Below are 22,560 nucleotides of genomic sequence, written 5' to 3'. Positions count from 1 at the left end.
TAAAATGAGTTTACCATACTGGACAAATAGTAAATAATAAAATTTGGTAAACAGATAAACTTAAGAAGAAATATTTCAAATATTAGATAGTTAAGAAGAGTGAGATTTGTACAATTAAATTTTTTTTTACTCGTACTAACCTAGAATTCATATAAATTCTATTGAGATTCAAATTCTATTCTCACATTATTTATATAAATATCTTATATAAAATTTCTCTTTCATGATTTATTGCCCTTGATTACTTCTCAGTAGTATTTATAAAATGAATGAATTGATAAATGGACAATGTTGTTACTCTTTCAACATAGGAAACTTTATTGAATAACCTTATGTTTATGCACAGGTTTGGGGTTTTCTTGCTAATATTAGACTTTTGGATTATTTTTCATTTTCTTCCAGTACTATGAATTAATGGTCATATGAGTTAGTGACTATATCTTTACAAAAATATTTTATAAGTATTTTTCCTAATAGGAGTGAATACATTAGTTGGTAGAATTGTTTTCATTATTGTGAATTGATTCTTCATTGTTCCTCTGTGAAGATGTTAACATCATTAAGATCTTTCTATCAATCATACTGAAAATGACTGCTGTATTAATACAGAAAATCTCAGCTTTGAGGGATACAACTTGATGAGTTTTCAACTTTACAGTGGTGCAAAAACTGCATGCATTTAGTACAAACCATAGTTTGAATTTTGAATTTCGATCTTTTCTCAGGTTAGCAATATGCCTGGTGAGACTCTCTCATTTGCACACGAGGATAAACAACCTGTACACTTACAACCATTCTGCGCCCACACGACCATTCTGTCTATCGCTTTCAGTAAAATATTTAATAAATTACATGAGATATTAAACGTTTATTATAAAACAGGCTGGCTGTTAGAGGATTTTGCCAAACTGCAGGCTAATATATAAGTGTTCTGAGCACATTAAGGCAGGTGAGGCTAAGCTATGATGTTCCATAAATTATGTGTACTAAATGCATCTTCAACTTATGATATTTACAGTTTGTGATATTTTCAATTTATTAAGGTGTAACTCATCATAGTCAAGGAAGATCTGTGTTTTCGGGAATATTCATTTAGTTAGGTTGTCTTTCCTTGCGTGGACAGCTATATCAGTAGTGGATTTTAATGTTAATACTTTTATTTTAATCTTTTCAGATTACTCAAAGACTGTCCTGGCTTTGTGTTTACCCCTCGATCAAGGGAGGAACTTCCTCCAAACTTCCCCAGTGAAATTCCTGGAATCTGTCATTTTCTGGAAGCTTATCAACAAGGAACAAATTCAAAACCATGGTTCCAAAAGAAAGATGTTGAAGACGGCAATGCCAACTTTTTAGGCAAAGCCTCAGGAATAGATTAGCAAAATATACACCGGATTACGAGTCTTGGATTTTGACTCCTGGAGCATGTGTGGAATCTCTGAAAGCACTTTAAGATTGCAGATGACTAAGAACAGTATTCAGATTTCAGGAGCTACTTTTTCTTCCATTTGACATGACAAAATATATTCACTTCAGTACTTCAAGTCTTCAGAGGATAAAAAAAAACGGAAAGAAACCTCAAAAACGGCATTTGGGGGATATTTCTGTTACTATAACAATCACTTATTACCTGTACTTAAAACTCAGCACCTTGTATATATATCCGGTAATTGTAGTGACCTGACTTGCACAAACTGATGGAGTCACCTGCAGTCTGTGGCCTGGTGGAATGCCCTTGTTGTTGAAGTGTATTTGTGATAGTGTTGCCTTCAAAAAGGTTTCTGAAGAAAAACGATAGTCTTTGCTACCACTAGCTCTTTGAACCTTTCAACTCTGCATTTTATTACATTTCTTCATTTAACTGTTGGCATAAATAATGAAATAGGTTGAGTATTTTTTTCTGTCACACTGTTTCTTCTTTTTTAAAGAAAATAATCAATTATGGGTTAGATGCAATATGAATATAAAATAGTTCATCTATAAATATCAGACTGTTTTATAAAAATATCTGCCATAACATAATGTGTCATATCAATAAATGTTGACTTTTGTTTGACATTATTCTGCACTTTGGTAAAGGCTATTTTCATTCATATTAACAGTTTAATTCCTATTTGTTTTTATGTCATAATATCCAGAATAAAAGACGCTATAGCCAATATAAAAATGCAATCATAGCATTCTAATTTAATTAGAAGTATCATGGGAGTTATGTAAGATCTGGGGAGCATACTATGAAGTACAGAAGTAAAACATTTAAACACACACACACACACACACACACACACACACACACACACAACCACTGCAATTTGAATCTATTTCAGCAGCCATCCTGCACTGCCATGTTGAGTCATACAAAGTTCCAATGAGAAAACTTAAGTTCAGAAGTGAGAAACAAGACTTGTTCTTTTTGCTAATAGCTTATTTTTAAATACTTGTGCTGGACAGCAGTGTGTATACCCTGAGACTCACCAAGTTTTTCTGTCTAATTAAGTACACATCTGTAGATTTTTCTATTCTATATGAATTATCTCAATGATTTTTTTAAAAGGAATGTTAGTATTAATGAACAACATGATGCTGTGATTCCATTATGGAAATTCCTAAACATTTTTCTGGAGCTGGAACTTTTATTTTTAATGACATTAGCCTAAGCTCTCTGAAGAACTAAGTAATCTACAGAGTTTGATTTCCGATAAGAATTTGATTTTTAAAAGAGCTCAATTTCAAAGCAGAAGAGAGATGAACATTGCTATCTTTAAATCAGTCTTAGCAGAGCTGTGGATACACTAGCCTGGTGATCTCTGGAATGAAAAGTCACTATTGATTGACCTCTAACATCCCCAGTTTCCTACTACCTATATGACAATGATTATCATTAACTAAATGATATCCTGACATCTTGAAGCACTGATTATCAATAGCTAAATACCAGTTTTATTATTGGAAAGGACCTCAGGTCTTGGGAAAATAGAATTTTGGAATGAACCCTTATGATAGCAAAATAATAACACAAAGGAATTAAAGGAAATTAAAAAGCATAGGATAAAATGTCTTCTTTATCAAATTTTTAAATAGACCCCAACTTAGTAATAATTCATGTTCTAAGTTTGTAAGTTAATTAAAATTCAAGAAGTATTTTCTTGGTATACACACGCACAGGACCAATGTAAGAAAATGTAAATATTGTGAATAAAAGCTGTATGAGAATTCCTTGGACTATTCCTGTAACTATTCTATAAGTTTGACATTTTACTCAAATAAAAAGTTACCAAAAAGGTATCTTCATGGAGAAATTAAGTCATCTGTGAGAGAAACCCCAAGGCCAGTCTACAAAAGCTCATTAATTATGGACTACCTTGTGGATTGTAAATAGGGTGAACATACATTTCCATTATAGAGTGTATTCAAAATTCACAGTGTGGATGCCAAAAAAATTAAGGAATCCCTCTTTTCTCTCTTTCTTATCCACTTTGGAGGCTAGTGGTTATGAAGACATTTGGAGATCCTGACTTCTGATGGTAGCCAGAGACCCAAGAGGATAAGTTTTCAAGGAAAGTAAGGGATCAAACTAGCAGCTCTGAGGTTAGGAGGGGAACTAAGAATGAAGGAAAAAATGGACAGAGAAAGCCTATGACAGGGTTGGGGGCTAAGGTTTCTGAATATTGTTGCCATTTCAACTATTCTAAAAAGTAAAGTAAGCACTCTAAAAGAGTGCTTCCCGATCAGCCTGTTTCTCCTAACCTTAGGAATTTAGGAACTGTTCCTTCTGTTCTGATCTTACTATTTCCATCTGTGGCTTTTATTTCTTATGTCTCAGAAGATACCGTGTTTCCTGGGTGTGTACACACAGGTATGAACTGGTGCATCTGGCATTAGAATTTCATATTACTCTAAAGGCCGTTAGTCCTTCAGATCCTTTGGTGGGAAGGAAGGAAAAGTTACTTCAACATTTTTTAACCTTTTCTCCAGATTACTTCTCCCTCATATTGCCTGTCCTGCCAAAGCAGACCCTTCCAGGCTTGTCCTGGTTGGAACAGGATGTTCACTGGTGGATCTAGCAAGCAGAAGAGGTGAGCCAAGGGGAGTGTTTACTCCACATCGTGTCTGGGGGATAGACATGGTCCCCTGAGATTCCCCAGCTGGGAAAATGCTGAACTGGAGTTTTAATATGCAAAGCCCCAGGGAAGTCTAGCTATATAATGCTTTAAACCAATTTTCAAATCCTTGTTAAACCAAGAGTTAATAGTCCCAAAAGGAATAAGTTGATGAATTATTGTAGTAGTTTTAAGCACATGAATTTTACCTGGATAAATCATTATTAAAAAGTGAAAAGAAGAGGTGCCTGGGTGGCTCAGTCAATTAAACATACAACTGTTGATTTCAGCTCAAGTCATGAGATCCAGCCCCACGCTGGGCTCCCTACTGGGCAAGGAGCCTGCTTAAGGTTCTCTCTCTCCTTCTCCATCTTCCCCTCTCTTGCTCGTGCTCTCTCTCTCTCTCTCTCAAAAGAAAAAAGTGAAAAGGAATATCTCATACACATTCATTGGGGTGGCTTGAGAGATCATTAATGTTTACTGAACAATACAACACAACACGTGTTTTGCCTGATTGTGCGCTTTGATGGTACTTCACTCATGAGATGGCTGTATGTGGAAAGTGGCATGAAGGCAGATTTGAAAGGTGGAAGGATTGGGGGATATGGCCTGTGTGGGAGGGCAGTCATTGGAAAGAACTAGGCCAAGGGTGTTGGAATTCCTATGTTGAAGGAGTTACCATCTTCTGCAAAGCAAGAACTTAGTACTGCAAAGACCATAGAGAAGTGCAATCCCCTCATCTAAATACAAGCTAAAAGCAGTGACAGCTTGCTTTATTGAGCTAAGAACAGTGAAGTGTAATTTTTAATCAAAGTTTATAATGTTAATAATGTACATTTGTGGTTAGGATTCTTCCCAAATCCTGGGGAATCTTTGCATTTTCTAGTGAGAAGGCGAAGCATCACTCCTATCATGAAAAGCATTAACTTATGGAATTCGTCCTTGGGAGTCTTTCTTGCACTTAGTCTTCTGCTTTAAGCCACCATTTACTTCCAAGTTTTACAGAGAGTGCAAGCTTCTTTTTAAGTGCTGCTTTTATTGTGTTGTTGATGTGCACTCATTTGGTATTGCTACTTTAAACCACTTCACACATTGCACATTTTGTGGCCATCTGTACATTTCCTGTGAAGCAGCTTTGCTCTGGGCCTTTCACACCTACATCTGTTTTGACCAGCTCACACAATCAACACAGGTTTTCATTCAAAGCCATTCCCCTACCTATGCCCATTTCTTCTATTCAGTGCCTGCCAAAAAAAGAAAGGGAAAAAAAAAAAGCATAGGTTTTATAGATGCATAGATTCTGATTTAAAAAGAATAGAAACAAACTAAGCAAAAGGAGAAAAAAGTGATATTCTAAAAGCCAGGCTTCTTTTTATCATCAGTGCAGATTCTTTTTCATCACAGTGAATTTATCTTTCAGGAAAATGTTAATATTTTAAATTTAAATACCAGGGTAGAAATCAGGACAAAATTTAAATGTCAGCTCTAGGGCTTTTCAGATATTCTGGTAGAAGATTTTGGATAAGGTTGTACTGCTTTTCCATTTTTTAAAATTTAATGTCAAAATATTACATTGGAAATAAATCTTACAGATTGTGAAGAAATTTGCTTGGCAGAAAAATGACTTTGTATAATGTCCAACCCTTAAGGTATCTGCTAAGATGTTTGTTACATCTGAAATGTTGCCAAATCCGTTTGTATTGAAGAAAGAACTCTGAGGTAGTCTACGAAAATTAAAACAAAGTAAAACAAACATGCTATTACAGGAGTTGGACAGTGCCACATAATACATAGTGGAATAAGAGGGGCAAAACTGAGCTGGTCTGGAAAGTTATAGTGATAATGATCATGGAATTCTGTGCCTTCAGAGACAGCGATGCCCAGGGAGGCAGGAATATGCAGCATCTCGGCATGGTTCAATGACAATAAGCCGACTTCCTCCCCAAACAAATTGTGTCTTGGAAATCTGAAGTGAATAAAAATACATTAGTATTTGAGAATGTACTATTCCTTCACCTCCTCCCACATGTTAATTAAAGATGCCTTGCAAAATCTTATGACAACTTAACATTCACTAATCTAGAGCAGTGCTCTTTAATCTTTAGAGTTCTGTAACTATTAGATATTTTGGTACATGGACACTATATTATCAATACATAAGCATAAATGTAAATATTACTAAGATTTATGATTTATAAGCATAATATGCTGCTCTCAATCTGATATATTATGGTATAGTGGTAAAGCTTATTTTATTTTTTTAATGAGCATGAATATAAAAAAGTTCTAATACTTTCTTCACTTACCCTTAGTGAATCAATCATCTTTATATTTTACTTTGGAAACTGCTGCAATAGGCTAGTGGGTCTTCATTTTCACTGAGTCATGTATGGCTATGAGAACTGGATGAAAGATGAAAGATGTAGACCATCACTTTTCCAAAAATGTGCAGTTATACCCTAGACTTACCTATATTTCCAGAGGATTCTACTCCTAGGCCACCCTAGTAAGGTAGCATTAACTTCAAACTAAGAACTTATAATGAAGAGAAGAAAAAATAGTAAATAATGTTTGAGATGAGAAGTGTATAACCAGGAGAAATCAATGACTTTTGGTTTAGATGACACCACTGCTGATTTTTGAGGAATAAAGGGAATTCATTTATTTGGTACTATTCTGCAGAATAATTCATGGGGCTTCACATACAGGCAACTGAAGGTTTTTTTCAGCCAATATTTAACATATCTCTCAACCTATTTTTCACTAGTTTTTGGTAAATGTGTATTGCTAGAGGTATCACAATTTTTTTTCTAATTAAAGTACGTCTCTTAATTTTTCTTCTATGTGAATAGAATCACTGTTGGACCTTGTGTTGAAAACCTTGATATTAACAGCACTTCTTTTATTATTACTTTCACAGTTGCTTTAAATAACACATTTATTTTGAGTTTTGCTTCTGGCAGAGTTGCAAAGTCTATCAAAAAGTTATCCTGTGTCTCAGAAGCTTGCTAGACATTGCTGCCACATAAATATTGTAATAAAAGTGTTAACTAAAAACTTCTTTAAAATTTAAAACGAGTGCTGTCTAAAATGAAAAATGAACTGATGAATCAAATAAAAGCAATGCTGTTTCAAGTCGTACAAACACATTTGTTCTCATGTAGGTCTTGCTGCTGCCGACGGAGGAAACCTCCAACACAAGGGGTGGAAAAACAGGACCAGCAACGATTATTCCTTTTCAAAAAGTTACAGTTAATGATTGCAGTAATGTACCCAAAATACATATCTTAAGGTATGTAAAGCTCCTATTTTCAACAAAACTCATACCCAAGTTTTTCAAGTCACCCATAATTGTATCAAATTATTTTCTAAACCGAAACTTAAGAATAACACTGTGCTCTGACTACCCAGATATAATGGTTAGTAGCACAAGCTGTGGGGACAATTTGTTTCAGCTACAATCTGCTAACAAAACAACAAAACAAAAAGAACCTTTCCATCACTGCCTTGTAGAGAAACAGGTGCACAGACTGCCTTTGTCCTACACTCTCTTTACAGGATGTTTGTGTAGGACACCACCTTAGAAAACAGAGATGATGTTTCTCTTGAGCAAAAAGGCAGGCATATTTAGTGACCGTTATAAAATTTTGTGTTCCTAAGCTCAAGGCTTCTTTTCTATAACTCAATCCATAGTGTATACAGGGGTCACTTGGTCCTTTTCACTTGTCCCTTTGGGCCCAGGGAACCAGTACAAGATAAAATTGATGCTCTCTGTCCGCTCTCATAGTTGTGAGAAACGAAGTCTTTAATCTCAGATTCAGGAATCTTGTGTCTTCTGACTGCATCCACAAAACTGGGGCAGTGTAACTTGTTAATTTGCAAATGACATAAAATCTCACTCCTCACCGTTAACAGTTTTGGTAAAGATGGTATGTTGACAGAGACATGGCTCTCTAGAAAAGAGGGTATGAGCAACTGTATAGCCATCACAGTAACTAATATGGGCGTTGTCCTATATTTGGACCTTTAATTCTCTGAATTGGATTTATAATGCTGATCAGAGTGACTCACTGGAGAATGAGACTGAAAGAGATCAATTATTGAAGGCAGCCTTGCAGCCTTGGAAAACTCCCCTAGGCCTTACATTTAAATTGGGTAAGAATTTAAAGATATTTTCTTAACAATGGGGCAACAATTGCCCGAGATTAAGGTGATCTCCTTAAGAAGTTGCTGCTGTCTAAGTCAACCCATGTCCTCAGTGTTGCTGAGGATGCTGAATTAAGGGACCCCCACCTGCTAGAGTGTTGTGCAGGGTCAAAGACTTTGGAAGTTCATTTTGTCAAGCTTTGGACTGCCACCATGTGCTCCAAACTAATAGTAAATATTCCTTGCTTAGTGGATTAGAGCTACTCTTGACCTCTATACCCCTGACCAATCCTTTCTTCTCTACTCTTACCTCAATTGCATTAAGGCAAAAAACAGTTATGGGTGAAATCAAGGAAAATCAAAGGTCATAAGTTCCTGCCTAAATATATGGGGATGGGGGTCCTTTGGAGAGGAGTAAGGAAAGATATCAAAGTTCTATACTTCTGTTGTATACAGGTCAACATCCTACCTGTCCTTGGTGGGATGGGGCAGTAATTTAAATTAAAGGGATTTAGGCAGGAATTATAGTGGAGAAGGGAGGCAAATATGCCTTGTATTTGGGGCCTTTGAGATTAATTCAATGTATTGTTGACACATCAAAATCTGAATGTATATTAGGATTTGATGTGTTATACGCCTGTGCTTCCTCTTCCCCTAAATGTCAGGAGGAATTCTCCTGATCAGCATCGTACTAGGCTCTTGAAAAAACTGAATGCTTTATCATGAGGGTCTTGTGACTGTCCAGCCTGATATCACCATTTCAGGGTGGTTTGAGTCAGCCTCAGTGATTAACAAGGTGGGATTCACTCGGTAAATAGAAATGGGATATTTAAGCAGGCAGCTAGCCTATCTCTGCTTTACATGAAAAAGTGGCAGCTGTCACCGTGGGGGAAGCTTTATATCCTACTCCGCTGCTTAGAGCAAAGCTACTGACTCAGCGGAAGCCTTGGTAGACAGAGGTTTCCCACATGTCTGGACCTAGTTCACCGATGGTTCAGCTAAGCTAAAACCCAATGATGCCCTGTTATATTTTTACTTATTCTTGGGTTGCTGCTAACGTCCTGGCTCTTTGGACTGCTACATATTAGCAGACTAAAGACATCCCTCTCTGGGGCCATGCACAGTCAAAACAAATCACAACTGCTGAATCACTCATGTAAACGACTGTGATAAAGATCTGTTCTCTAAAGATATGGGATGGAATGTAGGGAACTAAATGAAACTGCACCATTCAGATTTCCACCATCACTACCTTGGACCCATCAATGTAGCTAACATAGCAACACATTCACCATCACAGGCCAGGCACAACAATGTGTTTCAGACCTTTGAACCTTTCTTGAAGCTATCAGTGGTTCATCACCAATGTTGACACATTTTTTGGATCACAGTGTTGAGTTCTAGTAGGATCAGCTCACTGCAGTTACACTATTGTAGTCCTTGAAAATAAGCTCTGTATTATTTTAGGTTTCTTGGAACATTTACAGTCTAACAATGGTGTACTTTTTATTGCAAAAGCCACTCAACAAGGTGCTGATACTGAAATTATTCAACTCCATGCTTCCTACCATCCTCAAATACTTGTTTCGTTGGCCACTAGAATGAGCTCTCCAAAACTGACTGAAACTTTTTTTGAGTCTATTCCCATCACCTCCTTCTAGTTTACACACCTTAATAAGGAAGTTTGATTACTGAATGGAGTTTTCTCAAGAAAGCAGTCATTTCTTCTAGGATAATAAACAGAATGAAAGGGATAAAGAGCTGCTCACTAGATCTAATTTTAAAATGTTTAAATTTTGGATTTTGCTTTTTTTCCTCTGGGCATGACACTTCTTTCTGTTCCTAACAGAAATCCCAGGCCAGCATAGCTGTCCAGTCTCTATGTTGGCAACCCAGATAAAATGGGACCTAGAAAATTCGGACTTAATTTGAGTTTAGCCACTTGAATTCCCTTGTTGGATTAACATGGTCCTAAACCATAAGGATGGCCTCTTGATTGATTATAATTTTTATTGAGTCCCCAGATAGACCAAAGGGGGGAATTCAATCAATTTTTCTAAATTTTATTAAAAATGCCCTTGTCTTTCACCATCTAACCTTTCTAGGTAAATGGTCTGGGTGCAATTAGAGGAAGATTTTTAAAAAAGATGAAATCATAACTACTAAAATAAGACCCACATTCATAGTAGTGAAGAAGCAATAACGCTGGCACCTGGGGAACAAACACCTTGAACTCCAAGAGTTGTAGCAGAGGGAGGAATATTAATTATCTTTATCATTCATAGCCTCTCCTGGATTCTTTCTCAGAAAAGAAAATGCTCTAGCATAGCTCTAAACTGTTTGAAATGCTTAACTTTTGCTGACTACTGGCCTGCCATTCCCTGTGTAACAACTCTGAACGTGAATTAATTACCATTCCCTTAATGTTACTGAATCCATCAGACACAGAAGGGTATAGCCCTAGCACATGTGTAACCTACACAAACTACCCATGTTCCCTGCCCCATTCCTGTGCCTGTTGCTCAGTCATTTCTTGGGCCCAATGAATACCTTGCTAGTGGCAAGGATCTATGGGACAGCTTGGGCCACCTGCCTCCAATGCCTCCACAAACACAGACTAGACTCATGTATTCCAACAGAACTGGGCACCCCAATGTCTACTAGCTTGCTAGGAAGCAACAGAGAAAGTATCATCAACCTGTGTCCCCTGACTAAAGTACGTTAGTCTGAGAAATCCCAAGAATGGTAAATGACACTATTTCCTTTCTGGGGATACCACATGCTACCTGGGACCGTATTCCTCATGTGGATGCACAGCATTAATTTTTCTTCATTCTGAAACACAGTGACTTGTACTGAGAGGTATGGAGGAATAAGGAAGGAATAGGAGACCATTAAATGTTTAATGCAACGTCCAGAGTAGACAACTGCAGACGGCTCCTGAGATCTCTCCAGAGTGGGGCTCTCCTTGATTACTCAGGGATGCCTTCCAGAGAAAAAAACCAATGGATTATTTATGCATACACTGCAAACAGTTGTCCCTGTGATGGGAATCATACAGTTAGAATGGTGCAATTAAATTTTCCCTGACATTAGCTGAAGTCAAAGTCACTACCTAGACCCTCAAAGACATTACACTCAGCTTTAACTCACTGGTCTGGGTGATTATAAATGATGATAAAATTTCTCTATGCAATCTCTAACATGACCTAATGGAGAGGTCACCACAAAACTTGAAAAGAATGCCATCTGGCCTTCTAAATGAGACCCGGTGGATTATGGTGCTTGTTCAACTGTTTGGGTCTGGGACCCTGGGGCAAGGTTGAGGTCAGTACTACAGCCTGGCCCCATTCTGCCACTCAGAGTGCTGTTAACACCAGCTATAATAAACTGCTGAATGAGCCAAATCGAACAGATTTGAACTCAGCTCTTTCAATTAGGTTACTCTGAGTGCTGTACTTACAAAATTCACCAGAAACTAAGATGGCATAAAAACTAAGGATGAATGTTGTTGGGAGACAATTTTCCATGGATCCTTCATATTTGTGCATGTCTTATGGCCAGAGGCTCTGTCTGCTTTTTTCCACACTATCTTTTCAAGGATGTTTGTATACCAAACTACCTTGGAAAATACGGATAGCATCTCCGTCTGGAGCAAAGGGACCAGTCCAGGACAAAAAACTCAGGTTCCCTAAGGTCAAAGTTCCTATCTTTTAACCCACAGTATGCACAGGTGCCTCCTGGCCCACTATGCATCACCCTGTGGGAATTGAGACTCAGGAAACTGGCCATTGCTATTGCTGTGAGTAATACAGTCCTTAGTCACCCTCCTGAGTCTGGAGTTTTCTGCCAGCAGCCTTGGAATGGCCTCAGGCTAACTTGTTAGCTTGCAAGTAGGAAAAGGTTAGGACAGAATGCCAAAATGTAAAAATTAGATTATTTTGCATAAAAATCTAGTTATAGATCTCACTAAAGAATTTCAGTGTATTTGGCATTATTGGCCCACAATCTATCCTGCCGATGAAAGGTTGTCCCTGAGTAGCAGAAGCCTCATTTGGGCTGGAAAAATATTTGCGAGTTCACTGTCTTTCCCAACACTCTTTTATCTTAAATGTATCCAAACTGCCTCATCAACTTTATATTACCTTCCCAAACCCAGTGGGCTTTAGAGACTGTGGCTCTTGCATATTTCACTGGGATAGCAAACTTGCTTTACAAAAATTATGATAAGATGGAATGTTCACTGTATCAAAAGAGTCTTTCCTTTACAACTCTTAGCTCATTTTAGGATTTCATTAAGTCTCTACTCTTGGCACATCTAAATGTGATTTGATTTATGGTCTTAAGAACTGCATGTCGTTGTCAAGAATACAGTTTCTGCAAAGTGAGATTTACTTTAATACTGTTCTCTCATCATTCTGATATGAGAGAGCTGTATTTATTTTGTAGATGGCACCGGGTGGTAGGTTTGTGTCTTGGAGCTCCTGGCCCAGTAGTACAGACATTCATAGCTTTGGGTCCTCAGGGGATTGTTGTGTCAATAATTTGAATATTATGACTCATGCCAAACCTTCTGGCTGATGATTTTGAGACTAGATACAGTCCCAGATTACACCTTTGCTTCCTGTTTATGGAAAAGTAATCCTCTTAACTGGAACCAAGTTCTTTCTTTTACTATTTTTTTAAATGTTTATCTATTTTTTAGAGAAAGAGAACATGAGCGGGGGAAGGGCAGAGAGAGAGGGAGACACGGAATCTGAAGCAGGCTCCAAGCTGTCAACACAGAGACCAACATGGGGATCAAACTCACAAACCATGAGATCATGATCTGAGCTGAAGTCAGATGCTTAACTGATTAAGCCACCCAAGTGCCCCATTAACTGGAATCAAATTCGTAACACAAGGGCAAGGCATAGTCCCACACTCGTTTAGATGGACAGACTATAAGGGAAAACAATTTCCTCAAGTTCTTGTCCTGGGAAAGCTGTATATGGTACAGGATGCAGATGTATTACTAGGGTGAGTAATCCAGTCTGCAAGGTCCTCTGCTAGTATTGTGTTATTTAAGGTAGGCTAACCCTCAAATAAAGAAAATCTCAAATGTTAGCAGCCCCCGTGAGCTAGTTATCTCTCACCAAACGGGATGGGGAGGAGTGATGCTTTCCCCATTTGCTCAGGGCCTGGACAGACAAAACTTTCTCATCTTCAGCACCACCCTGAGCCTAGATATCCATTGGGCAGATGGGGAAAGCAAATGAGAATGCTTGTGTGTCAGATTGTCATGTTCAGGCCTGGAGGTGACACATGTCCCTTTGGTGGGGGTATAATGCATTTTGTTAGCTTACACTAGGTGACATGGCTTCACTGTAAGGAAGGGGAAGAAATTGATCATTTGCATGATCAGTGCAGGTTCTGGCACAAAGATTTATTGAGGATGTACTCGATTTCAGGCAGTGTTCTGTACTTTGTGCCACAAATTATTTGGCAGTTCCACATAATCAGGAGATGGATGTTTTTGGATAGATCAGCCCCATCTTCAAGTCTGAAAGCAAGATAGCGCTGACCGTAGGTGACAGTGAAGGAAGAATCTTAATGTGAAAATGCATCTAAGCCTCTGTGGGGACAGTGTGACATGCCCTCTTCCCTCTCCCAGATCAGGACAACCATGGATAATGCTCTCTGGATATTTGTCCATCATTTGCTGAGCCTACTGGACCAGAGCCCAGAACCCTTTGTCTCCAGGGAAAAATAAAACACATCTGAATTAAGAGCAAAAAACATGCTCATTATTATAAACCTTGGTGGTTCCCAGGTGAAGGAGGTAAAACACTCCTAAAAAGAAACCCAAATAATGAGGTCCTGTTATAACCTACCAAAGGGAAGAGAATGTCTCTTACTTATAGATTGTTTATGTGGATAAGGAGTGTCACTACTCACTCCCTACAGTGTAAGCTATGAAGGGACTCTGGAAGGGTTCATTCTTTAATCAGATACTCTGGCCAGTCAGTTCTTGCAGGCTGGTTCCACACACCACCCACCACCCAACCCCCACCGCCACCCCAGCCAATTGCACACTGAGGGCAGTTTTTTTCCAGGACAAGTTTTACACTAAGAGCAGAAGCCTTACAGAACAATTGTTAATTGGAGCTCATCACTGCCAGAACTGGAAATAGTCTGCATAGAATTTTATTGTAGCTGATGCAACCTGCATAAGAATGTCTTGTAGTTTTTTTTAGAGGATGTTCCCTGCACATTGGATGCCATTCATCTTTCAACCTTGACATCAAATAAGAGGAGACCAAGAGTACCACGCATTAGACTTCACCTGAGAACCAGACACTGGTACTCTAAATATGGACCACAGGGCTTTATAATCATTGCGGGGGGGTGGGGCACATGGCTCCTCAGTCAAAAGCATCCAACTCTTGATTTTGGCTAAGTCATAATCTCTTGGTTCTTGGGATTGAGCCCCACATTGGACTCTGTGCTGGAAACACAGACCTGCGTGGGATTCTCTCTCTCTCTCTCTCTCTCTCTCTCTCTCTCTCTCCCACTCTCTTTTCTCACTGCCCCTCCCTTGTTTTTTCTCTCTCTCTCACAATAATAAAAAAAAATGAAACATTAAAAAAAAATCATTGGAGGAATAAGATACTTGTTAAAGTTCCAGAATCCCAGGGAACAATCATAGAGCTAACAATTAGAATAGCAGGATTGGCTGGATGAAACTAGAGTATATTATGCTAGGTGAAATAAGTCAGTCAGAGAAAGAAAAATATCTTATGACTTCACTCATATGTGGAATTTAAGATACAAAACAGATGAACACAAGGGAAGGGAAGCAAAAGAGGAGAAAAACCATAATAGACTCTGAAATGCATAGAACAAACTGAGGATTGCTGGGGGGATGTTACGTGGGGGATGGCCTAAATGGATGATAGGCCTTAAGAAGGACACTTGTTGGGATGTGCACTGGGTGTTGTATGTATGTGATGAATCATAATTCCTATTCCTGAAATCATAAACAAACAAACAAAACATAAATTAAAAAAAAAAAAGAATAGCAGAGGGGCACCTGGGTGGCTCAGTTGGTTGACCATCAACTTTGGCTCAGGTCCTGATCTCACGTTAGTGAATTTGAACCATGTTGGACTCTGCTCAGAGCCTGGAGCCTGCTTTAGATTCTGTGTCTCCCTCTCTCTGCTCCTCCCCTGCTTGTGCTGTGTCTCTCTCTCCATCTCTCAGAAATAAATAAGCATCAAAAAAAAAAAAAAAAAAAAAGAATAGCAGGATTGGGGCCCAAGGAATTCTCAAGAGATTTTTATCAGCATTTTCAATCCTAGTAACCTACTGTAGTTCTTCCAAAGGGTTGGGGTAACTGTTAAGGTTTACCCACCAGGTGGCAAGATCTGCTAACAACTCATATTTCTCTAACCATGTGAATTGCTTGGTAAGCATTTCAATTCACAGTTTCCCTACTTCCTGGACCATGGTGATGTTTACAGAGGTAAGGAACATGCAGCTTCCTTGAATCCTTCCATCTTGCTTATTGCTAGCTCTCCAAGGCTCAGTATGATATGCTCAGTCCAGGACACTGAGTCTAGAGTAAAAGAGACCCTAGGATGCCAGGCCATGCACCACTGGGTACATCTGGGACCAAGACTAAATGACAGATAGTAAGAATCTGTGCCAAAGAGTAATAGGGAAGCCATAAACCAGAAGATGAAATGGTAGACTTGAGGCCTAAAAAAGCCAGTCAATTGGCTTACAGGAGTTTCACTGCATTTTTTCTCAAATGTGTTATCAGTATCTTTAGCTGAATCCATGATAAAAAAGGTTTTTGATCTTTATTCTCACACTCATCACTGACATGTGACTCATCTCTGGATTTTTTCCCTACCCCCAAGATGATTAGTTTCATATGTTACTCCCCTCTTCCTCTCCCAGCCTTCTAGTTTCACTACTGGCATTTTCTCAAACCTCACTCTCAACTCTTAGGGTGAACTACCTCCCTTTACATATTCCTGATGTTTAAATGCAACTTAGAAGAAAAAGGAAAATTAATTAGTGGTGGGAAACAGACCAAATATTTTGATATTAGTGGAAGGGAGGTTTCTAGCTCTGAGAAAACAGGCGGGAAAAAAACTTCAGACCTTATAAGGCAGCTACCAGCACAAAGAGCAAAGATATTTATTTAGTTCCTCAGATCAAAGACTATTAAATAAAACTATCTGTCTTCTTGTAAAAAGGAAATCTCCCTAAATCCACATACTTATGTAATATATACAATACAGATGACTTACATCAATATCTTTTGGATCATTCTTCATGCAGGACGTGAATAGAATTACACATAATTTATGTTTTTCCCACTATTTTTCTAGTCTTCCTTGTGATTCTGTGAAATTCTCAGTATTCATATGTTTCTTTTTGTGTTTAAGTCAGCCATAGCTGGTTTCTGTTGCTTAAAATGCAGAACTTTAACTGATGGAAAGACCAACAACTTCTGTGACAATAATTCTGGGGAAAGATCATTCTTTCAAAGAAGGCTATGGCTAACCATGGGAGGGGGGGGCTATCCGCCCATAGTCCTACATTATACATAAGCTATATCAGTATGATCGTTTTCTCAGTGAAACACAACATATCCAATGGTAGAAGAAGAGATCTGTACACATAGTGAAAGGATATGCATGGAGTAGAGTGGAAGATGTGCTATTATTACCGACATCTCTGAAAGATTAGTATAGAAATATAACTTATAGGTCTGTCTCAGTCAGCTTGGGCTATTATAACAAAATACCACAGACTAAGTGGTTTACATATTGTACATTTACTTCTCACAGTTCGAGAGGCTAGGAAGTCTAAGAGCAAGGTGTTGACAGATTTGGTTCCTGGTGAGGGACCTCTTCTTGGCTTGTAAATGTTTGTCTTCTTGCTATATCTTCACATAGCTGGCTTCTTCCTCTTCTTATAAGGACACTGATCTCTTCATAGGGACCCCATACTTATGACCTCATCTAAACCTAATCACCTACTAAGGGCCGTAATACCATCACATTGGGAATTAAGAAATGCTTCAACATATGGATTGGAGGGGATGTAAACATTCAGTCCCTAACAAGGTTTTCAAAAGATCTCAGAATTTGGTTCAGAAAAGATACCAAGAAAACTGTGTTAGTATTTTATTCCTGCTTTAACAAATCACTGAAAATTCAGTGACTTAAAACACAAAGTTATTACCTTACAGTTCTGAATGTCAGAAGTCCTAAAATCAAGGTGTCAGCAGGGTTGCATTCCTTCTGGAGATTCTAAAGAAGAATCTGTTTTCTTCCGTGTCTAGGACCACCTGCATTCCTTGGCTCATGGCTCCTTCCTCCAATCACTCCCACCTCCGTCTCTATCACCACACCTTCTCTGACTCTGATGCTCTGTCTCTTATAAGAACCTTTGGGATTACATTAGGCCTACTCAGAAAATCAAGGAGACTCTCTCCACATAAACATCCTTAACTTACTCACATGTACAAAGTCCCTTTTGTCATGTGAGAAAATAGCACAAAGGAGTTAGGAAAGTGAGATATGTAAGACTGCTGGTATCTGGCTCTCCAGTAGTCAGTTACTGAACTGTCTAAACCAGTAAGATTAAGGCAGTTGTGGAGATGGAATATGATAATATATGTAAAGGACATATCACAGTGCTTGATGCACAGTAAATACTCATCATACATGAGTTTACAATCCATTTAAGAAATATGTTTATAAAACTGCCCACAGTTTATTTTAACATGAGTTAAGAAAACACTCATGTTCACCATTCATATACTAAAGATGGAAGATACAATGTGCATTAATGGTATTGTATATAAAATGCATTTATATATATTCACTCATCTCATCCTTACCAAAGCCCTACATAAGATATAAAAGTTACTATTTTTAATGTCTTTGTTCTAAAGACAAGAAAAGTGAAGTTTATGTTAGTTCCTTCCAATTTACATAGCTCATTGCAAATAACTTCTCTTTTGATTTGATTTCTTTTTGCTCTATTAAGCTTTATAATAAACAAACACCAGGTGTTGATTATTTCAGACACATAAAGGAAAAGAATGAGGTCATAAGGAAAGAGCTAGGGGTTTGGAATCAATGGTCTGCTGAGGGGTCAGTGAGTAGAGCCATGGCCCTTATCATTCATTGCATGAGTCTCTCACCTCTCTAGGCCTTGGGTCCTTACATCAAAAATGAGCAAAACCATTTCCCTCAGAGACAAGGGGATAATGTGTTTGAGAGTACTTGGTGTGTGGCAAAGGATATTTAGAGGCAAGATGTATTTTTAAAAAAAATACTAAATAGCATTAAAATCATTCTAGTAGGGCAAATGTTGTTTTGAACTCTAATTTTTTCAATAGGATATTGATGCTTCTCAAGTGAAACATCACTACCAGTTCTTTGAATCTGGTTAAACCAGTCTAGGACTTTTTTTTTTTTTTTTCAATTTTTGAGAGACCAAGAGAGACAGTGTGAGCAGGAGAGGGTCAGAGAGAGAGGGAGATACAGAATACAAAGATAGGCTCCAGGCTCTGAGCTAGCTGTCAGCACAGAGCCTGATGTGGGGCTCGAACCCACGAACCATGAGATCATGACCTGAGCCGAAATCAGATGCTTAACGGACTGAGCCACCCAGGCACCCCAGGACGTTTTGTTTATACATTCTAGTTTGATGTTCTTTGTCATGTGGGGAACCATCGTATAGAGACACCAGAAATCATAAAGATCCTTCAAAATGCATTCTAAATGATATTTTATTAAGTACTTGTTTTGTAAACATACTCATGATTACATTCAATGCAATTGCTTTGCTTTAAATGTCAATGAAAATGAGTAATATTTTATCACATTTTAACTTTTTATGTTACTGATAAAGTACCCATTCAGAAAAATATTTCATTCTCTGTATAAATGGATCCATGGACAAATTTACTTTCCTTTCATTATTTTTACTCATGTTGTGCTTGTCAAAAAATGCATAACATTAGTATATCATTCGATTATGTTTGGACTTTATTTTGAACAAAAAGGAAAAGAACAGCAATACAAATGTCAAAGGTAGATGCAGCTGTTGGGGAGAAAGAATTTATTATGTCCTCAAGATCCTAGCTGGACTAAGAATTGAACTGACATATGACCGGTTAACAGGAGAAAAATTAAATTTCATACACATGTCCACATAGACATGAAATCCCAAAGTCAGGCAAAATGAGGCTTATATGAGCTAAGGAATGGGTAGGAGTCCAAGGATATAAAGAGAAGAAAGACCATTAGGAGAAAAGTGAGAGATGTTTAGAAAACAAAGGTTGCCCCTATTATACAAATATGTATCTTAAATAAAGAGGAATCTCTGTTAATAGCTCTCTTTCTAGTACCTGCAGACAGTTGGGAGGGGCTAAAGAGCTTTTTCTGAATCTGTTGGGTTTTGTTTGTTCTTAATAGTTATTTTAAGGTTTATTTATTTTAAGACACAGAGAGAGAGGGAGGGAGGGAGGAAAGAAGGAAGGAGAGAGAAAGCATGTGCATGTGTGGGGGAGAGGCAGAGAGAGAGAGAGAGAGAGAGAGAGAGAGAGAGAGAATCCCAAGTGCAGAGCCCAATGTGGGGCTCAAACTCATAAACTGTGAGATCATGACCTGAGTCGAAGTCAGCACTTAACCCACTGAGGCCACCAGGCACCCCAGGTGTCATTTGCTCTTTACTCAAAACAATGTTTATGCCAAAGTGGCCCATTTTGGGGCAGCCTGCCCTTGGCCTCTACAAAGCCAAGCGATTGTCAGATTGTCACTTGTCCCTCAGTGCTTCTCATGTGAGTCTTTGGCTTATTTAGTTATTAATTCCATACAATCTGTAATAGAGTGCTATAGTTTTTCATGGTTTATGAGAAGCCTTCAAACATGTTTCATTCGATTCTCCTAGTACCTTAATTTAGGAAAGTAGGCCAGGCAATGTTATCACCATTGCAAAATGGGAAATTTGGGACTCAGGCTAACTTGCCAAGCAGTAACTGAGAAGGCTGATCAAGATCTTCTAAATTGCCTGCTCCAGCTCTTTTCATTCGGCGTGCAATGCCAGTGAGCCTACGACGTATCTCTAGGGGGGATGCAAGGAGTTGAGTCAAGGTCATGGCTGATTGTAAAACCAGCAATAACAGCAACGACTTCAAAACTAATATTAACTAATAGTTTCTTAGTACTTAAGGGTGCCACTCCTGTTTTAAGCATCACATTTGCATTAACAATTAATTGGTTATTCACAATAAACCTGTGAGGTAGGTAATAGCTTAAAACTTTTCAACAATGGGTTATACTGACCTACTATTTTTCCCATTTTATTTTTTTTATGTTTTTTATTTATTTTTGAAAGACAGAGAGAAACAGCATGAGCAGGGGAAGGTCAGAGAGAGAGGGAGATACAGAATCTGAAGCAGGCTTCAGGCTCTGAGCTAGCTGTCAGCACAGAGCCTGACATGGGGCTCGAACCCACAATCGTGAGATCATGACCTGAGCTGAAGCTGGATGCATAATCGATTGAGCCACCCAGGCGCCTCAATTTTTCCCATTTTAAAAGGGATGAAACTGCAGTTCAAAAAAATCAAGTACCTGTCCAACATTACACCACTACAAAACGGTGGGGGATAGGGGCAGTCTGACTAAAGAATTTATGCAGTTAACTACGAGACACTATATTGTCCTCATAGCTAATCCTGTTCTTTGTTTTGTTTGGTTTTGTTTTCAGTCAAGAAAAGATAAACAAATGAATTAGTGGCATATTCTCTCCTGTTTCCTTCTGTATCAGTAATTCTCAGTATATAACTGAACATAGACTAGAAAAGATCAACATTTTAACGTGATATCTAGAGGCTTTAAAGAATTGTCAACTGTTTCAGAATACACACATGTAGCTCAAGGGCTAGACTCCACCTACCCCTGGATGAGACTATGGGAAAGTATATTTAACTCTAATTTCATGGGAATCTTAAAATCTTTCAGGGCTTCTGAGGACAATAACCTATTACTTTACTAATTATTATTTCTTAGCTAAGATTTTAATTTTTTGTTGTTCCCCTAACAAAGCAAAGGGCATAAAAGGTTTCCTGATATGGAAAAACAAAGTTTTACTAAATGACTTTTAAAAGTATCTTTCAAAGCTCAAAGTAGATAAATCTTTGACAAAGTCATGGTAGATCTATCTTTATAAAAAATTCTGGTAATCTCTCCCAACCATATATAGGTGTGGACTGTGGCCAACGTAAGACCTGTTAGTGGTTTGTTTGTTTGTTTTAAAGACCAGTTAGTTTTCATTTTAATCAGTTTGACTTCAGAGGCATAACATTAGAGCTGAATCTTGTTTTCATAAATTTTTCTCAGAAATAAAACATATTTTTATTTAATTGTATATATTCCAATATAAATATAGGTAATGGGTGGATTTACCTTAATGCTTCTAATTCTTAAGCCATCAATAGTAAGCATTGTCCTTAATTCTCTTTTCATTTCTTTCCATTTACTTACAGAGTAAATAATTATATATAAAGGGGCACCTGGTGGCTCAGTCAGTTAAGCATTCGACTTTGGCTCAGGTCATGATCTCATGGTTTGTGGGTTCAAGCCCCATGTCGGGCTCTGTGCTGACAGCTAGCTCAGAGCCTGGGGCCTGTCTTTGTATTCTGTGTCTCCCTTTCTCTCTGACACTCCCCTGCTCGCACTCTCTCTCTCAAAAATAAATATGGACGGCAACATGTAGAAAAATGAAATTAGACTACTTTCTGACACCATCCACAAAAATAAACTCAAAATGAATAAAGGATCTGAATGTGAGACAGGAAACCATCAAAACCCTAGAGGAGAAAGCAGGAAAAAACCTCCTTGACCTCAACTGCAGCAACTTCTTCCTTGGCACATCCCCAGAGGCAAGGGAATCAAGAACAAAAATGAACTACTGGGACCTCATCAAGATAAAAAGCTTCTGCAAGGCAAAGGAAACAATTAAAAAAACTAACAGGCAACCAACAGAATGGGAAAAGATAGTGGCAAATGGCATAACAGATAAAGGGCTGGTATCCAAAATATACAAGGAGCTCACTAAACTCCATACACGAAAAATGAATGATCCAGTGAAGAAATGGGCAGAAGACCTTAATAGACACTTCTCCAAAGAGGACATCCAGATGGCCAACAGGCACATGAAATGATACTCAGCGTCACTCATCATCAGGGAAATTCAAATCAAAACCACACTGAGATACCACCTCACACCGGTCAGAGTCGCTAAA

The 22,560-nt window shown here is 38.2% G+C and overlaps 1 protein-coding gene and 1 long non-coding RNA gene across 4 annotated transcripts in view; one reads left to right on the top strand and one right to left on the bottom strand.

The window, feature by feature from the left end:
- The window catches only part of GUCY1A1 (guanylate cyclase 1 soluble subunit alpha 1), a 63,210-nt gene extending 60,000 nt beyond the window's left edge, over window positions 1-3,210 (top strand). For all 3 annotated transcript variants that reach the window (XM_029939783.1, XM_029939793.1, XM_029939802.1), the window contains exon 9: window positions 1,175-3,210. In XM_029939783.1, the coding sequence (XP_029795643.1) occupies window positions 1,175-1,376 (202 nt within the window). In that variant the 3' untranslated portion in view covers window positions 1,377-3,210. The remainder of the gene's footprint in view (window positions 1-1,174) is intronic.
- A 2,233-nt stretch (window positions 3,211-5,443) lies between these two features.
- The window catches only part of LOC115302304, a 26,109-nt gene continuing 8,992 nt past the window's right edge, over window positions 5,444-22,560 (bottom strand). Inside the window, exons 3-4 of the long non-coding RNA XR_003913437.1 lie at window positions 6,404-6,499; window positions 5,444-6,063 (exon numbers count right to left, since the gene is read on the bottom strand). This is a non-coding gene — a long non-coding RNA (uncharacterized LOC115302304). The remainder of the gene's footprint in view (window positions 6,064-6,403; window positions 6,500-22,560) is intronic.

Source organism: Suricata suricatta, chromosome 1 (assembly GCF_006229205.1).
Source record: "Suricata suricatta isolate VVHF042 chromosome 1, meerkat_22Aug2017_6uvM2_HiC, whole genome shotgun sequence".
NCBI lineage: Eukaryota > Metazoa > Chordata > Mammalia > Carnivora > Herpestidae > Suricata > Suricata suricatta.
This window is presented reverse-complemented; position numbering and strand designations above follow the sequence as displayed.